We start from the raw sequence: 19,909 nt of genomic DNA, 5'->3' as shown, positions 1-19,909 counted from the left end.
ACGGTGTTCACACGCGAGCGCGCGCACACAGAGTGATACACACTAAACACACTCGCACAGAGCGGCGGGGCGGAGTGAACTTTCCCCGCTGTGAGAGCGCGAAGGGACGGAGGAGCCCCGAGTTCAGCCCGGAGGAGAGCCTCATTCAGCCGCTGCGAGCCGAGCAGTGGACATGAGTGGGTGAGATGGATAACGGTAGTAACCGTCCACCTCTCCGCCCGATGGAGCCTCGGCCAGGCTCGCTTCTCCTCGGTCTTCTCCTCTCGGCTCTGGCCTTCGGGAGCGGGGCTGCGCAGGCAGGTGAGTGGCAGAAACTTCCAGGGGGGCAGAAATCACGACGTCTAACTTTACTTTGGCCACTTTTGAGGACGGAGCCGGAGAAAGTGAGCCGTTAAAGTTAGCTTAGTTTGATTAGCAGAGCGACCGTTGGTTACCTCAGAGCCGCTGAGTGGATTTGAAGAGTCGAGCTGAGCTTCACTCTTTACTTTTCGGCGCGACGTTACTTTCCTGGGCTTTTTTGTGCCGAAATTCTGTTTTCGGTTTTTCCCTCACAGACTTTTTGGTCGTTTTTTAAACTGCCCAGCGCTGGACATTGGACTTTCCCGTTCCACCTTAAATAGTGCAGCAGGTACGTTCAGGTTACTCAGCTTCTTGTTCGAATTTCCCCGTTCCACCTTAAATGGTGCAGTAGTTAGACGCTGGTACCTCAGCTTCTTGTTCAGATTTCCCCGTTCCACCTTAAATGGTGCAGTAACTACATGCTGGTACCTCAGCTTCTTGTTCAGATTTCCCCGTTCCACCTTAAATGGTGCAGCAGGTACATTCAGGTACTTAAGCTTATTGTTCAAAATTCCCCGTTCCACCTTAAATGGTGCAGCAGGTACATTCAGGTACTTAAGCTTATTGTTCAAAATTCCCTGTTCCACCTTAAATGGTGCAGCAGGTACATTCTGACACCTCAGGTACCACAGTGTACCTGCTGCTCTATTTAAGGTGGAACTGGACATTTCAAACAAGAAGCTGGTTTGTGCTCTGAAAGGAAAAATGGAGAAACGGAGGAATGTGTTTAATATTCACCCCTGACAGCTGATGACCCCTTTTTATGGATATCAAACGTGAATTCAAGCTAGGACCACACTGGCCACACGATGGCGGTGTGCTACCAAGAATGACCACTTTCCACTTTTCCATTTTGCCATTTTTCCCACGTAGTTTTCCCTTTCACAGCTGAATGTTCTCCTTAGTCTCTGTTTTGCCCGTTTGTCTATTGTGTTAGTAGTTGTGTTTAATCTTGGCCTTTCATGGCGATGATGAACGTTATGATTCTTCTTATTATGCTTATTATTTCAAAGCGAGAAACAAGCAGGATTTGTTGCTCAATCACCGTCCTGTCTGGACTCGGCAACCCAACCAAGACTGTTTCTACCCTGCTGGACAGTTTAAAAAGACTGGGTTTTGGCTAGAAAGCATGACTGACACTATTAACGATAAAGGTGTCGATAATAGGAATAATAATGATAATAATCCCAAACAAAGAACGGGTCTGATCACGTCTAGATACTGAACGGACAGTAAGAGAGATGGGCCGAAGCAGACGGCGCCACGTTTGACCTCGACGGTGATGTGACATTTAAGTCCTGAAGAAAATTACTGGCGTCTCGAAATTAAAAATCAACGTATTAATCAGCTCCAACTCAGATTACAGTCCACCGGAGGGTTCACAGGAACTGTGAGAGTGAATGTCTCTCAGTAATTGAACTGGTCAGTTCTTGCCTCTAGACCTAGGAGGGGGTTTAGTCCTGACTTTTAGAATGACCATGATTCGAACCGTCTGCTCAAATTGTTGTACGTAATATCATTTTAACAAACATAATTAGTTATGTTTCCTTTGAATAATAGGTAAGTAGAGAGTACTTCTTAAGACTTATGAGCTCACTTATGAGTTATTTAAAACTGAATGCTAATGTTTATTGTGCAGTATGTCATTCAGCATTAGTGATGCCTTCACAGATGTGCATGGAACCCATGCCATGTGCACTAATGGCCCCCTAAACCATCATGAATGCTGGCTTTTGAACTGGCATTGAAGTGTCCATGATTTCCGTAAAGTATTTCAAATGTTGATTCGTCGGACCACAGGACACTTTTCCGCTTCCCCTCAGTCCATTTTAAATGAGCTCGGGCCCAGAGAAGGTGGCAGCATTTCTGGATCCTGGATTTGCTTTCTTCTTTGTGTTTTAGAGTTTTTTAGATGCACCAACAAACTGTTTTCACAGATGGTGGTTTTCAGAAGTGTTCCTGAGCCCATGCAGTGATTTTCCACTACAGAATCATGTCTGTTTTTAACGCAGTGCTGCCTGAAGGCCCAAAAATCATGGCCAGCAGATACTGTTTTTTGGCCTTGTCCCTTACATACAGAGATTTCTCCAGATTCTCTTAATCTTTTAATGATGTTATGTACCGTAGACGATGAAAAGCAAAAGTCCTTTGCTATTTCATGTCGATACTATTATTTGTTGATATACATGTCGATATTCTTGAGTTGTTGCACTATTTGGTTGTGCAGACTTTCACAGAGTGGTGAACACCTCCCCATCTTCACTTCTGAAAGGCTCAGCATCTCTGAGATGCTCTTTTATACCCAATTATGTTACTGAGCTGTTGCTAATAAACCACCCAAGTGTTTTTTTTTCTTGGCATTACACAAATTTACCAGCCTTTTGTTGCCCTGTGCCCACGGTTTTGGAACATGTTGTTGGCATCAACTTCAAAATGGGCAAATATTAAAAAAAATAAATAAATCAAACTTCAGTTTCAGTATTTAACATGTTGTTGTTTTTGAAGCATTTTTAATGAAATATACAGTTTAAATCATTTGCACATCAGTGCATTTTTCTTTTTATTTATGTATATCTCCTTGCTGCACCCTCTGAGTGTGGAGGGGGGTGGTGTATGTTAGTGTGCTGACTTGGAAGCCTGGCTCCAGTGGGAAGTCTGGTGGTGAAATGCAAAGTTAATGCTCATTGCTGAAATACCCCCAGGAGTTTTCATAGACATCACTTGGCGAAGAGCAGGTCTTGCTTTTGTGGTCACCTCAAGCTTTGGTTCACTGAAGCAGGTTCCCAGTAAACATCCTTAGTGATGGACCTTACCTCGGAGATACGTCCATGTTCTCATCTTGAACACATCAGCTGTTGCTGAAGTCTTATTCTATTCCTGTCTTGCGCTGGGACCCTTCAGAACCCTTGTTGTTCACTTCTGGGCTTCTTAAAACCCATAGTATTACGTTCTGATTTTCAGCTCACATTGATTTTTTTGAGATTTAAAATATCTGATATTAAATATTCAAATCAATTCGAACTAAAATAAAGTCTGTCTCGCTCCGTTTGAGTTTTAGTGCTCAGCATGAATCAGAGGACAAAGTCAAAAAACCTGGACACCTTATGCTAATTGTTTATTTTTATGGAATAAAAACATGGCCAAATTGATATCAAACCATAACTAATTTTTTGAGATGCAGCAATGGCAAAGGAGGGTAAAGTTCAGCTCCTCACTGCTGGGCTTTAGTTACATTTAGGGCATCATATGCCTTCAAAGAGTGGGGGATGTGAAAATTATTTATTATATTATTAGAATATATAAGAATGACTGTAATAGTAGCATTATTATGATATTATTATTATTATTATTATTATTATTATTATAGATTGTTTTTTTCCAGCTTCTCTTGAATTTTCCTGTTCCACCTTCCTGTTCCTGTTCCACCCAATGGAGCAGCAGTAACATTCAGGTGCTTCAGGTGTCTATTTAAGGTGGAACGGAAAATTTAGCTAGCTAGCTAACGAGACGTTAGCATAGTACAAGCGATTTTTCTATGCTTGTTATGAAGAAGTCATAATACATTGAAAACGCATTTAGATTAAGATAAAAAATGTGAACATACTTACACTTGTGGGTTTCTTTGGTCGCTTGTGCAGCAATCTTGCCATTTGCCTCTGAAAAACCTCCGTTTGGAGAGCCGTGTAGCCCTAACAGTTCACCCCTACCCCTCTATCTCAACAAAAATTGGGGACACCCTACCTCTAGACGTGAACGTGCCAAACGTGGGATAAGTGGTAGGTGAGGGGTGAGATGGGATTGGGCCAAGGTACGTATATCAAACGTCTTGAAAGTGGATGCCATGTACAGCCTTTTTTGGAGGTTCTGTAATTCACCACTTCTTTGAGGTTTTCATACCGAGAAATACCTTCATACTTTTTATACCTACAAACATCCTTGAGATGTCTCACTGTCAACCTGCCAGAGCAAACATCTGGATTGCAGTGCTATAAACAAATCTTAGCTGCACCAAACCTTTGACTGTGTGACTGCCTGTCCGACAGGAAGCTACCTGAAGAAAGACTGTGTAAAGTGTCCTTCATGCTCCCAGACCTCCAATAGCGAACAGTCTCCTGAATGTGGTGTCCCTCAGGCTTGGAGTAAACCATTACAGCAGAGTGTAATACTCTCACTCATGTCTCTTAGGGAAGCCGGTGGGGCAGAGGAATCTGCAGGGATTTGCTTCTCAGTTGCTGGAGGGTTTGTTGTTCCTGTCTGCTTGTAATTCCTCTCAGAAAACAAATGCATGGGTTCTTTTCCAAAGAGCAGGGCCAAAACGTCTCTCCTGCTTACGTGCTCTTTCCTGCGTTTTATTTAGTAAAGACACAGCAGTTTGTGAATTCTTCTTTTCTACTTAGTTTCACCATTAAGAAAGAGAGGAAGTTCCTGTAATACGTCCCCTGACTCACAAAACTGTGTTAAGAACATCTAAGTACATGCTTAAAAATTGTAGAGATGAATTATAGTTCTTCAAAAAAGTCTTAAGAATTGTCAACATTACTTTCTTAACTTTTAAAAAGTGGTTTAGTTAAAATATGTTCCTAAGTGTTTTCTTTACCTTATTACAGCCTTACACTTGGCCTGTCTTGTAGTCTTATTCTTACAATATAAGAACTTCAAGGTTAACCTTAAATTGTAACTTTTAAAGACTTTAACAAAATAAACAAGGAGGGTTTTTTTTTCCCCTTTTATTCCTGTCACTTCTGTTCTCGTTTGCCAAACGCTTGGTTTGATTCTGTTTTAATTTTGCTGCCCTCGGGTGCTGAGTGATTAAGCCTAAGCCTACAAATGAAATTTGTAATAGGATTTTCTTGGGAAAACATTTGAGAACCTTTTTTTATATTTAAGAGAACTGCATTCAAGGACATACCGATGAACTTCCCATTGTTTGTTCTAAGATTCTTCATAATTGTTTTCTTATGAGATTTGGTGAATGCGGCCTCGGGTCTGCTTTCAAGTAGAGCAAAAGCCTGAATTTTGCCCACCTGCAAGACTTTGGGAAATATATCGCTGCTGTCGGAACAAAACCTCGTATCGCCTTTTTTGCGTTTTTGAAAATGCCTGTTGTCCTTTACATTATGTCAATTTCTTGATAATTGGACCGAAATAAACAGCCCAAAATTACTTTGGGGGGGGGGGGGGGGGGGATGGTGGGGTCTGATTCCATTGACTTACATTATAAGTAAAGTATGTTTTTCCCATTTTGGAGATAAGAAGTTTTCTTGTCACGATTGGTCCTTCCCAGTCCTGTCCATGTGTCCGTGTTTTGTTTTGATCTCCTATGTGCATTTGTTTTGGTTTCCTAGTCCGGTCCCTTGTTTTGGTTACTCCTCCCCTGATTATTCTCACCTGTGTTTCCACCTGTGTCTTGTGAACCCTCATTAGCCCTCTTGTATTTAAGCCCTGTGTTTGTTGGTCTTTGTTGGTTGTTCTGGTGTTGGTGTTATCTGCTGTGCTGATCTTTGTATTGGTCTCTGTTGTTGTTGTGGTGTTTGTACTGTTCTGCTTGTTGGATTCTGGTGTCTGTCCACCAATCAATCCGTGTTGGATCTCTGAACCTGGACCATTTAGACGATGACCCTGGATTTGCCCTTAATAAATCTCTGCATATCCGTCCGCCTCCTCGCTCCCCGTTACATCTTCCGACAACAATGATATTTAGACAGCATTACTCCTACGTTAAACCAGACTTGTATTGCACAGGTAACTTTGAGGTGTGTAGGATGGCTCAACATAGCACTTATATTCCAAGATAAAGCCTGAAAGTTCATGCAGACTGTCTCATGTTGTATCCGAGCTCTCCATGAAAAGGGTGCGGTCACTTCTTCGGTTCACGTCGTCGGATTCTTTAAACTATGCTTTCAGACTTTTAACTGTTCTTTGACACTGCAGCCCCTTTCTCCTAACTATGAAAAAATGCTGTGAAAAAGTGGTGCTTTGCATGAATAACAAAATATAATATGGTTTCTTTTGGGATATTCAAACACTATCAGTGCAAGTCCATAATATTAATTACTGTACCTGGTGATTATGTTTGAATAATTTCACATTAAACACATTCTGGGTGATGAGCCCAGCTGTAAGTCAGTGAAGCTTCATGATGGCTCCTGTGATGCTGGTGACGCTGATCCTTTGGGAGCGAATAGAGTTCGTTGGCAGTTGTGATTGTTTACCTTTAGCGCATGTGGGTCAGTTTAGGAGCTGATCTGTTCAGACTGAGGTCACATACAGATTACATGGCCTGGAACTAGGTCTGCTTAACTGCACCATTATGTTATGAGCCCGGAATCACTGAAATTAAAATAAATGCTTTGTCAAAATCTTAAATTAAAAAGCAGTTGTGCTCAGTCTTTAAGGAATTCTGTGCTTTTCTCTTTCCAACAGTATTTTCTCGCTCGCTTTAACATCTATTATCCATTTATTATCTACACCCAAATTAACATTTGTTTAGTATATATGCCCCCTTAGCATGACTGGAGTTGATAAAATGTATTGTTCATTCAGCCGACTGAGTCACGCAGTCAGTGAGCCGTCAATAATACAGTGAATACATAATACACAATAGGCAACAAACAGAACATCACATAATACAATACAATATAAACAAGTATGCAGCACCAAGACACTATCTATAGTAAGGCGAGGCACAGTGGCAAGTCCGTGTAAAAATGTGCCCTGTGTAGGTGAGGTGGAGGGTGGCAGCCTCTGCCTCTCTGCAGAAATACACCCGCAGTTCTCTTTAGTTTAAAGGCACATAAAGCTTGCAGTGAAAGGGTGGGAGTGATGGTGTGTGACCTTGACTTGCTGACTCTTTATAAAAAAAAATAATAATAAAAAAAAAGAACTTCTGAAAGACTATCATATCGGTACTTTATGTGGACTCCAGCAGATGCACCGCTTTCATGATCTATTGCTTGTCTGGCTTACAGCACTGGATTTTGAGCCTTTGAAAAAGAGACGGATTAGGGAGAAAGGCATTGATTGGATTCGACTTAAGATACCGTCATTATAATAAGCATTAATTACAGATTGAACTGTCCGTTGAAATTGTCCTGGCAAGACACCAGATTCATAATCCAGTAGTGCTGGGCGATATGACCTCAAATCAATATCTCGGTGAATTGGATGTTTTACCTTATTAATCGGATGTTTTAGCACATTCTGGGTGACGAGCCCAGCTGTCAGTCAGTGAAGCTTCGTGATGGCTCCTGTGATGCTGGCGAAGATGAAGCTGATCCTCTGGGAGCGACTGGCATTCGTTGACGGTTGTGATTGTTTACCTCTGGAGGAGCTGATCTGTTCAGACTATGTCGGTTAGAGTTTCTGAATGTCATTTTTCGATGAATCGCCCAGCCCTATAAGCCAGTCACTGAAAGTTGGCCACTTTTGAGATTTAAGCTGCTTCTTTGTTTCGTTGGAAACAACCGTCGTCCTTCACCTTGTTGACGATGCTCTATTAAACACATTGACATGAAGCCTTCCAGCAGTGTTCAGTGCCAAACGCTCTCTGAGGCACAGTTCATTGCATTTACAACAGATGGCTGGACCTCTTAAGTTGTTTTACCAGGTGCTCTTGTGATAAAAGGAAAACTTAAACCCGAATGATGGGTGAATATGCTCTGATTGGTATGCCTGCTCTACTTCTTGGTGCTAACATTTTTATTCTATTATATTTACATTTATTACACTTGGTTTTGCAGCAATTTTGTAAAAGAGGCACTTTGGCAAGACCACGTTTATGTTGGGTTGTGATACTTAGCCATGTAGGTGTCAACCTCTAAAGACGGCAATCCTTCAAATTGTAAAAATTCACTGATGTCCATGTATTACATTTCTGCCATTAAGCTCAATGACAGTGATGGTATTTTTCCAGTTTTCTTATACGATGGTTTACTCAACTGGTTATCTTACAAACTACTGCATACAGTAACAAATTTTGTGTGATCAGATTTATTTTTAGGCCACTTTGTTCAATAAAACAAAGTGGAATAAGCAATCTGAGCATGACAGAATTATTGATGACTGTCCAGAGTTTATGGGGAAACTGTATTTTGCTAGATTTCCCGCATCCCAGCTTTATGAGGCTGTATACCACCAATTGAATCGGATTTTATATGTGTTAATCATACAGGTTGACATCTATGAAACCATTGTTCAGAAGAGTGATGATCAATTCCAGGCCTGATGTTCCACAGCCCTGTAAGATTTCACCATGTTTTCTCCGCTTGAACACATCTAATTTCACTCCGGAAGGAAGTATAAACACCTGATGGGCTGTGTATTCTGATTCCTTCTATTTTGAGACTACACAATTTTAATGTAAAATATTTTTGGAAGGATACAAATGAATTAAGTGATAAGATACTACAATTATCTGTTAACTTATATATTTGACAAATTATCCGCCCAAAAATTTGATTATTTCTTAAATACAAAGGACTGGCTGGAAATTATTTTATTATTTTTGTTATTATACATTAATTTTTGATGTTCCATGGTTTTGTTCAATGTTAATTTTTTTAAAAGTATGTATACTATTACAGTATTTAAGTAGTTGTAACGTTGGAGGTGTAGAGGCTGGATGCAAGTGTGAGTTGCTTTTATTTAAATCAGACCTAAGTCTAGAAACTTTGTAGCAAAGGTATGTAGAGCAGATAATACATGGTGAGACAAAACAAAGGAAACCAGAGCTAGAGAAGAATAGAGAAAACCAGCAACAGCAATGGGATATATAGACAATGCAAGACAAAGGGACTGAGCGAACATAGGGGTATAAATCTTCTGAGGGGAAACAAGGAACACATGGGGCTACAGACTGCAGGCAGGTGGAGCAGGCGACAAGGGGGTTGGTCCCAGGAGGAGACAGACCAAAACAACAGCAAAGGCACAGGTCAAAAGAAAACAAAGGCACATGGTGGACCAACAGAAACACATGGCACTGGGAAACCAAGAAAAAGGTAAAAAGCAAGAAACAGGTGACAGGTGTTACATTAATAAACCTGTAGAAGTCATGAAGCTATATTAAGTTGTAGAGCATTAACATCATAACAGATTTATTGTGTACATTTTATATCAGCAAAAACAGTGATTCGTTGGGGTGTGATGTTTAAGGGTTAAAGAACATAGAGCACACATTTACACTGTTCATTGCACCACTTTAGCACCTTCCTCGATGATGAATCACCATCGCTTCTGGCAAGGTGAAGCGCTACACGACTGATGCTGGATCATTTACAAGCTGGACGAGTCTGGTGTGAGCGTGTGCCTGTTTACGAGAGGAGGAACGATATGTGGACGGAGGTCAGAAGGAAAGAGAAAAGTTCTAATTATAGCCTTCAAGGCGTGGAGGCAGTCGTGAGTAATGTAAGTGAATGATTATGAATGTGTGTTTGCGTGTGCGGCTGAGCTGAGCTGACCGTGTAATCGTTGGTTTCCGTTTCAGTTTCAGTGGCCGCCACCACAGCTTTCTCCAGTCTGTCAGACCAGTTAATCACTCTGGCTCTGAGGCGTTGCATATCTCAGTGTGATTGGTAAAGAGAGCACATTTTTTCATAAGAATTGTGAATTTTCGGAGACGGCGACGGGCCGAACCGATTCCGAAACGCAACTGCTGATACCGATACAAGTTCCAAAACAAGAGCTCTTATTACTTTAATGTTATCATTATTGTTGGTGTCATGTTTCAGGTGGTAAATCTATCAATCAGAGCTCACTGAGACTTCTCAGGGACACTGGGCCCAAATCTGAGGTCCAAACGTCAGGTGTGAAGCTCATGGTTTTAACATCTAGCTAACTGTGGCAACTGTGACACCTGGCTGTACATGTTGGGTATAGCAGTCTGGGAAATTTATTTTCTGGATGGAGATTATTCCTGGGCTCCAAGTTTTCCACCAGGCAGCGAATTCCGACTTTTTCCTCTACAGATAGTGGTATAATGAAGTCTGCTGGAAGTTTCTTTCTGGAAAGCATCTATGAGAATCGCTGCCTACATCATCCTGTACCACTGGTACTTTTTCTTGTAAAACCTCTGCAGGTGCTTGATTCATTTGGTTCTGTTGTATGTTGCAGCCGTACTTCCACCTCTTGGCACGCTGGCCTTACACATATTACGGGTAGCGGTCTTGCTTTTCGGCGTTTTCAGGCTAAAATATCTCCAGACAAACAGCATTTCAGTCAAACCAACAGCTGATGTTATTTCTTCACTCAGTTACAGGCTGACGTTGCCACAGGTTCATGATGAGATGTGGAGTGGAATATGGATCGGTGACGTTTCATGGTACGTGATGTTACGTTACCGTGGGTAAGTGGATCGGCCCTGTCCGTCTGATATTCGACGAGTGAATTACATCAATATAGGTCCTGATACCGATATTGGATCGGGACTGTCCCATCTCTAGCCAGTGATGCTTTTTAATTTGTATCCAGACTTTTTTTATTTAAAAAAAAGGTGTTTTCTGTCATTGGAATGGAGGCAAGAACAGATTTAAATGTCTTTTGATCTTTTATAATGTATTTTGTTTGAGTCAAGAATTTTCATTTTGGTGCATCAAAACCTTCTAAACACTGTACCTCCTGCTCATACTGTTTATCCTCACCCTTCAGTAAGAACCATAGGGTCTTGTAGTGTGTTTCATAAGCTAACATACTATATGCTGATGTATAATCACCACAGCGGCAGGCCAGGACACACTACCCTGTCCAGCATAGTTAGACAGCACATCACTGATGATGGGACCACTCTGGAAAAGGAATGACATTCACCCTGCACTACAGGCTGAGAAGTCAGCTTTAACCACTTGTAGAGCACCTTATCACTCACATCCACACACTAATGTTCCACTGTCAGACCTCATACTACCTGTTCCCCCTGAGCACCATGAGCTTTCATTTCAAATAAAGCCTTCACTGGGTGATTCTAAAGCGTGCTTTCAGGCTTCTACGAGCACAGGCCAGGTTCTCCACATTCTGTGTTGATTTTAACTGAAGACTTTTCTATTAAAGGAATAAAAAAGCAGTGCTAACGTAGCCAGTGAGGAATTAAGGCTAGTATGGGGCCATTATGTTACAGTCATAATGCTAACCAGTCTCTGCTGGCTTTAAAATGTGTTCACATTTATGAGTGAACCATTCCTTCAGATATTTCTGGCTGGCTGGAAGGGGCCATCTGGTGACAGGAAGTGCCTGTGTGGCCGGTCAGGGTGTCCGAAGGCTGTCCACATGGAGGAATCAAAGATGCGTCATTTCATGAAGGACATTCTCGGCCCAGTTCACAGAACGGGTGTGTGGCAAAGGATGACTAAGATTCCCAGTACCTGTTTATTTTGATGGTATCCTATGATCTTGGTTCTGGATAACTGCCTTTAAAGCTCTGAAAGCATTCAGGTGTCCAGAGGCTCCTATAGTGTATAAATCTAATGTATGTGATTCTATGACTTAAGCTTTTTATAATGTCATAGCAATCCATTGATGGAACAATCCATTGATGGAACCCTCTGGATAACCTACAGTGTGTGGCCAAAGGTTTGTGGACACTCGTCCATCATGCCTATGACTTTGCTGGACGTCTCCTTCCAAAACCATGAGCATTAATATGCAGTTGTCCCTCTTCGTGTTGGTATATCAGCCTCCGTGCTTCTGGGAAGGCTTTCCACAAGATTTTAGAGCGTGTTTGTGGGAATTTGTGCTCATTCAGTCAAGTGTGTCATAAGGTGCGACGTGATTCATCGATCCATAATGACAGCACTCACAGAAAATAATCAAATGCCATTATCTTGAAATGCAGCTTAAATATTCCGTCCTTGATTGGTTATGCATGCAATCAGTCTGGGTAGGTCCAGTTTGACCTAGGCCTATCCATGCAAACTGTTCTGTGGATATTAAGCATGGTTTTAGCATGCTTTAGCAAGTATTGACATCTTGTTTTTCTTTGTGTGGTATTATTTTTATGCTGCATGTTTGGACGTGCACTGTAAGGTTCGCAGACGAAGCCAGATGAGGTGAGTTTGGTAGGGTTTATTTACAAAGGGGTGATCCAAAATCAATGTCAGAAGCCAGAAAAATGTCCAAAAACCAGCGAATTATAACAAGGCAAAAATCTAGACCAAAACACAAAGCACAGCTCAAACATGATAAGGCAATAACAAGAGAAAAGGCTCCGTATGCACAACAAACAGTGGCGATACTTCGCCAGGACCCAATGCTAAAGCCGGGGCTTATACACTGAGCTAACAAACACAATGAAAAGGAACAGGTACAAGCAGAGAACTTGTAGAGAGGAGAATGTCCACTCTGCAGTGGGTTTCTCAAACGCCAGATGGCGCTCCCGAGCGAGTCCAAAATGAAGGGGTTGATATGGAGCATTTGAGCAAATTCATAGTTTATTAATGCTTATACATTTATAATGTAAAAGAACACGTTCATTTCTTGAACAGTGAATATCATAAAACATTTTAACACCACTGTTATATTTTTACGTGCTCTTAAACTCAAATTATAGGCATTTAAAAGGGTGCCTCATGCATGTCCATGATGTCTGTGAGCGCGAAACGCCAATCCACCAATCACTCTCTAGCACTAATCTCTGTCTTCTGCTGCCCAAAACTTGTTTGCTGTAGGAAAAAAAGGAAATATATTGGTAAGATTTGGGTTTTTTTAATGAAATGCATCCTTCTACTTTCTAAAATTTAAAGAAAGGTTGAGGGCAAATGATTAGGAACTGCCATTCATTGAAGACTCCATCGTGGGCGCCCTCTGCTGTTTAGCAGTCCTGTTTTTGATATCACGGGGGAAATAGGAAGTGGCCAGGCTTCTCATAAACTGGCTCTGGGACAAGTGAACAAAAGACAGTAGAGGTGCAAATCGTAGAGTCCTGAGTCACGTCAGGGAGCATGGAGTTCTGGTAAATACAGTCCGAGGAGGCAAGATCTGCTGTAGTTCTAGCCGAGCCGGAGGCAGGCGTGACATGCACATTTTTGACATGGAGTGGAGTCCATTCAGTCTAACCAAGTTGAAGCCCACCATCTGAAGATAAAAATATGTTTGAAGCTCAGGTGGGATTAGCATGATTATTCTTTGACAGACAACTGAGGAAAAAAACCCCTTTTAAACTTCAATTAAGACTAGAACGCAGTGTTTACTGTTCGTGATAGACGTCCAAAGTAATTAGCTTTTTTTTTTTTACATCATCCAGCTAATTTGTTTACATATTTTTTATAAGTTTAATTTTTAGAAGTTTATTCATAAGTTTAATTACCTTAAGTGAATATCAGGCAGTGTCATGGTCGCCTGTGGGCCAGGTAACTTTGAGTCAGACTTGGATCACAAATTAGAAGCTGGATCACATGCCAGGCGTTTCAGCCAGAGTTTAAATTATTAACATTACTGACTTTCGTCCTCATGAACAGAACATGAAGGGCCGATTGCAGACACCAGATACAATTTAGGGGCAATTTCTGCATGTCAGCTGGGGTTGTGGAGGAGCAGAACGCACCACACAGATGGCTCCCTGGAGTGGCACTTCATTCTGTCTTGAGTCAGTGTCTGTGAGTCAAGAGATCATGTGATGGGCTGGGCATTTACCTCAAAGTTCCCTCTGGGGGTCTGTTGTTGCAGTTGGGTAATGTAAATCGCCTTGAGCAGAAGAATCAGCGAAATGTAAAACGGCTGATTTGAAGGTTCAAAGATGTTTCCATTACCCTGAAGCATGCTGTAATGTAATATTTATCTCTGCGTTCTGCCAGTACAACGTCCTTATTTACAGCTGTTCACAGCGTGACAACCGCCCAAATGTCTTCATTCACTGCATCATAGTTAAAGATTTGACAAGTGACAGACCGGAGAGACTCCTGAAAAGCTAATTTTTGAACATAATCCTGCTCTCATATGCTTGGGAATATGAGATCCTAGACAAAAAGCAAAACCACTGAAACGCTTATTGTCCTTATGTAAAGAAGGCTTACAGTATGTTTAATGCAGATGTTTAATGTAGAACCCCATTTCATCCCCAGTTGGGACGCTGTGCAAAATGTGAATAACAAGGAAATGCAATGATGTTCAAATAATTTAGACCATACTAATTGAAAATAGTACAAAGACAATATATCAAATGTTGAAACTGAAATGTGACTGATTTTGAATTTGATGCCAACTACACATTCCAAAAAAAGCTGTGTTTCATCACCTTTAACAACACCCTGGAAGTGTTTGGGAACTGAGGAGACACTGCGGTAGTTTTGAAAGCGAAATGTTTTCTTGTTCTTGTTTGATACAGGATTTCAGTTGTTCATCAGTTCAGGGGCTCGTTGTTTTGTTTTTGATTTCATAATGCAGCAAGTGTTATCAGTGGTGACAGGTCTTGACTGCAGGCAGGTCAGTTTAGCACCTGGACTCTTTTAATATGAAGCAGTGCTGTTGTAATACGGAGCATGGGTTGTCATTGTCTTGCTGAAATAAGCAAAGCCTTCCCTGAAAATGACGTCGTCTGGATGGCAGAATATGTTGACAAATATATGCATTAAGCATTAATGGTGCCTTCACAGATCGTCACTCATGCCATGTGCACAAATGCACCTCCATACCATCATGAATACTGACTTTTGAACTGTGCTCCGATAACAAGCTGAGTGGTCTATGGAGGACAGTGTCCATATATTTCAAATGCTAATTTGTCGGACCACAGAACACTTTCCACTTATCCTCAGTCCATTTTAAATTAGCTTGGCCCCAGAGAAGGTGGCAGCGTTTCTGGATCCTGTTTATGTACATCTTCTTCTTGAGTTTTAACAGCATTTGTGGATGCAGTGATTAACTGTTTTCACAGGTAGTGGTTTTCAGAAGTGTTTCTGAGCCCATGCAGCGATTTCTCTTAGAGAATGATGTCTGTTTTTAATGCAGTGGCACGTGATGGCCCAAAGATCATGGCCAGCAGATACTGGTTTGTGGCCTTGTCCCTTACATACAGAGATTTCTCCAGATGCTCTGCATCTTTTAATGATCTTGCAAAGCATTCCGATTTTTTTTTTTTTTTGGAAAAGGGTTTGCCCACAGTACTGGGATTTTCATTCATAGCTTAACATACTGCGCTGCATTAAATCCAGTTAAGCAGGACCAAATTTGCTGTCTTTGTAATACAAAATGTAGTTTGGCCATGTTAATTATGTACTGATGATATCTGTGTAGCTTGGGGCCATTTTGAGTCTGCTGGTCAGTCAGTTTCTCAACGCCTGTCCGCTGAGAGCGATGAAGGAATGCCTTTTATTTTGCCCTTTGATGTTGTTCTTCAGAAGCTAATACAGTAAGTGTTGAGGTTTGTGCTGTATTAGAAGAAATAATTGGTTTGCCAGGCATAGCGAGAGGGCAAGACGAAACACATGCCTTCCCAGGCCCTTTGTTTCATTGTTTAAGATTCATTGTTTAACTAAATAAATAAATATATACATAATTAAACAAACCCATGGGTAAAGATGCATACAGAATAAACTATCAGGAGGTTTTTGTTAAGGAAGCCTAATTCCTACATCAAAAGTAGCCCAATTTGGTAAGCAAATCACAGCGTTGTTAATAATGTAGAGAGAAAGTGGTAGTCTGACGCTAATTAAAGGAAACAAGCACCTTCCCTAATCTTCCTAATTAGGCCAATTAGCTACAGATCACAACTATTAGGAGAGTGCTGTTATGGTTTGCTGAGATGGGCAGAGCTAATTTGCATTCTGTACTACAGTGCATTCAAATGTAGGGAAATCTTTTATTTATTCAGGGTGATTAAAAAAAAAATTCATCCGAGTTCAAAGCGCCATATTTTTAAACCATAAGGAACCTATCACAGTCCAGTTGAAAGAGGTGGTCATAGAGTTTCTGACTGGCTCCCTTCAGTCTGAGAGGAGATGAGACCCCTGAGCAGAAAGCGTTCTGCGTTCTCCACGTCGATAAGAGTGAAGCCGTCATAACTGTGCGGCGTGATTTCCATCTGCAGTGAACCTCTAACATCTCAGAGCGTTCGCCATTGGTTCCACAGCACTGGATGATCCCCGAAATCGCACTCAAAGAGCCGTGAGAGCAGCGACGCCCGACACACTCAGTCCAGTCTGGGATGAGTTTGACTGTGGAGTTGATGTCGTCTGTACAGTTGGAGGAGGTTCAGACTGAGACCTTGTAAAAGTACATAATAAACTTTATGCTCATTTACAGTTTACTGCATTGTTCTCTATTGATTGACAAGTGAAATAAATATTTTGAAATCTTTTTTAATCACCCTGTATAATGAAATTTTGTTTATAGGTATGTAAGCAAATTGCACATTTTTTAGGACAATTCTAAATTGTCCGATTTTTAGTTTTTCATCTAAATCTGCATACTAAAGCTTATTATTCAGTAACTACAGGGACCTCAATACAAACTGGTTGAGCTATTCTTAGTTTATAGAAATGAGTTATAAAACTTTGAGGCCACCAGTGGTCATTTGAGGGGTTAAGTCCATAGTTACGTTCGGCAGTGTTGAAGCTGTTGCTGCTTTGACGTGCTTTGGCCCTGCAATTGGTTGTCCAGTCTTTTCCGCCTGCTGTACTCAACCTCACATTAAGTCACATTAATGCTCAAACAGTAATGTTTCATTTGTTCACTTGCACACACTTGGACAATCGCTGATTTGCACATATTCAGTCCGCTGGTGCCTTTCTTTTCTGTTTTTGAATCTTCGCAGCATTACTCTTAGTACCCTAGTCCAGGGGGTCATATTACAGAAATGTTCTGTCTTTAGTCTTAAGATCTGAGAAGATCCGGATAAGATTTGTCACATTCATATTACAGAAGCATATTATAAATTTAGCAATTATCTTCTCTTACAGCATCTCATATTGTCTCATATTAGGAAAGCCTAAAGTACTCATTCGAGGTCAGTAATCTGTTCTTAAATAAAGGCTACTTTCAGCTTCTGGTGGGCAAGTTTTAAATTCACTTTGGACTGGACATGGCAACCCTGATTATTCCACCTAATAAGCAGCCCATCACATCTGTTGAATGAGTCTTTTCATTATTCACTGCCATCGCTGCAAGGTTTTGTTTTTATGAACAGTAACAAATAAAGGTAATAAGGGAGTGATCGTGTATGCAGGATTCAGGATTTTTCAATGAGAGTAAAAAAACCTTAAAACACAGTTTTTTGTAATGGAAATAAATGCAACATCATAATGTTGCTGCCTGTCCATTTTGCATTAAAATCCTGAAGGCTAACTACAAAGTGCACCCATACAGTAAGTGGAGCTGATGAAATGGACAGTGAGTGTAGAAATAAGGAGGTGGTCGTAGCGTTTTGCCTGATTGGTGTACTTTCATAAAATGTCATTTCACAAGGGGCGTCCAAACGTGTGCATATGACCCTAAATGCAGTTTTTAAAGGAAAATAATAGAAAAAAATACATATAGTAATGAAAAGGGTTAGGGTAACTTTCTCTGTGCTCAAATCAAACACAATGGGGTCCCTAATTGGGCTCCTAGGCTACACTTCACCATATAATTTAGCTCAATGCCTGCTTGAAATACTAAACAGTGATTGATGTTCTGAAATACTGCATGGTGTGTTTGTTTATGGCTTGTGATCTTCCCTCAGTTTCTCAATGGTGTCTCACTCTGAGCTGTCCAGGGTGTACATTATAAAACTAGACAGCAGACCTCCCTCTATGTTTAATGGAAATGTACAGTTGGTTGGGAAGCTTCATTCATCATCTATAAGTCCAGCCAGGTTTGATAAATGGCTCATAGGCCGATCTGCTCTCTCGCTCTCACACAAGATTGATAAATGTCCCACTGCGCTCTTGTATATACAGACACCTTTGGACAGCGCAACAGGTTTAGGGCTATTCCCAGGCATATGATCAGCATGCATGCATTATGTCCATATAGGTTAGATTTAGTTATCCATGAAATATCTTATTTTAGCTCATCTTTACCGTATAGTGGTTGTCAGTGTTTCTAATGATTTGAGCTCTGAGCTGAAGTCAGTGATGTTCTCCTTTGTTTAGTGAACACTTGTCTGTGGAGAATGAGGTTATTTTGAGAAATTCGACTGGATGTCCCAAAATAAGATTAAAATTGGAAATCAAATTTGACTGGAAAGGACTTTTCAGCACAGTCTAGAACAGGGTTGCACAACTGTCCAGCACAGTTTAGTGATTGACCTGCTCTGTTAATTGGCAGGTTAAGTGGGTGTGTTTTGAGCAGGGAAACCTCCAAATTGTGCTGGACACCAGCCCTCCAGGACCAGAGTCTTGCAACATGACAAGCCTCAAGTGTCTTTCATTTTACCTTCTCATTTATCCATCTGATTTCATTTTCAAGCAACATCACTTGAATGGTTCACATGTTTTCATTCCTCTCTAATAAAATCAATACGTTCAGGCATTCATCTCAAGGTAATTTCCTGCAGTATGGACGAGCATCTATTACAGTCAGCTCCGCAGTGTGTCCCAATTCCGGGGCTGTGTCTTTCAGAGGCTGCATTTGAAGGCTGATTGCGCCACAGCGGTGCGACTAGACTGTCCAATTTCAAAGGCTCCTTCATAAGTGGCCAATAAAAGCGTCCTTCTTTACCATGGCAACGAAGGATCCAACAGGTGGATCCTTTGCCAGCCGACATAGATGCCGGCCAGGATTTGAGAACATGGCATAGTCAGCAGAGAAGCAAATGGTGGCTGAAGAGACACTTTTTAATGCGTATTGGATTTGAACTGAGGCAAATGACTAATGATACAAATGTAAAATAAAAAAAAATCATCAATAGAGTATGAGGAATACCAAACGTGACTGTTTACATGCAAAAACTTTTGCCAATTCGATTGAAAACAATCGCATTACAGATTCAGATTGAGGTGTTTATTCTCACTCTCTTCAACAATCTGATAAATCTTTGTTTACATGCTCGCTTCAAGTAATCCGATGCAGAATGACGCACATGCGTGGAGCAGCGCTGAGAGTGATTGTTACCATGACAGCGAACATCGCGTGATGTCCAGTCTACGTGAGATGAGTTTCCAGTTGGCGCGCTTGAGTTTTTAATGGCTTTAAAATGATGTCGAGAGGAAGACGTCGTGCTCTGAGACACATAAGCTGGACGTCCGTCCCACCGCTTAGAGTTTAAACCTCGTCTCCTCTGCAGACCAGCTTCTGCTCCTGCCATGCTGACCGGTATAAACCTTTCGCTATGACGCGCCGCGCATGTGCAGAACGTACTTACACATTCCGATTGGAGTGTAATTGGATTCAGGCATTTACATGGATATTATTCTTCTATTTAGCGGATTATTTAGAAGAAATCCGACTAATATCTCAATCGGGATCAGTTTTTTTTGTGTCTACTGAATATTTGAAACATATTTCTACTAAATAAAACGTTAACATTTATTTTGTTGCAATAGCGTGTTTCTGAATTTAATAAAATGTTAAGTGTTTTATCATATCGCTAAAAATATCGTTATCGCAAAAATATCCTGCAATATCGTGATATTATTTTAGAGCTGTATCACCACCCCCAGACTGCAGC

The 19,909-nt window shown here is 41.1% G+C and overlaps 1 protein-coding gene across 1 annotated transcript in view; it reads left to right on the top strand.

Moving 5' to 3' along the window:
* The window catches only part of LOC108441681 (receptor tyrosine-protein kinase erbB-4-like), a 249,159-nt gene continuing 229,250 nt past the window's right edge, over positions 1 to 19,909 (top strand). Inside the window, exon 1 of the mRNA XM_017721334.2 lies at positions 1 to 300. Coding sequence (XP_017576823.1) covers positions 186 to 300 — 115 coding nt within the window. The 5' untranslated portion in view covers positions 1 to 185. The remainder of the gene's footprint in view (positions 301 to 19,909) is intronic.

Source organism: Pygocentrus nattereri, chromosome 12 (assembly GCF_015220715.1).
Source record: "Pygocentrus nattereri isolate fPygNat1 chromosome 12, fPygNat1.pri, whole genome shotgun sequence".
Lineage (NCBI taxonomy): Eukaryota > Metazoa > Chordata > Actinopteri > Characiformes > Serrasalmidae > Pygocentrus > Pygocentrus nattereri.
This window is presented reverse-complemented; position numbering and strand designations above follow the sequence as displayed.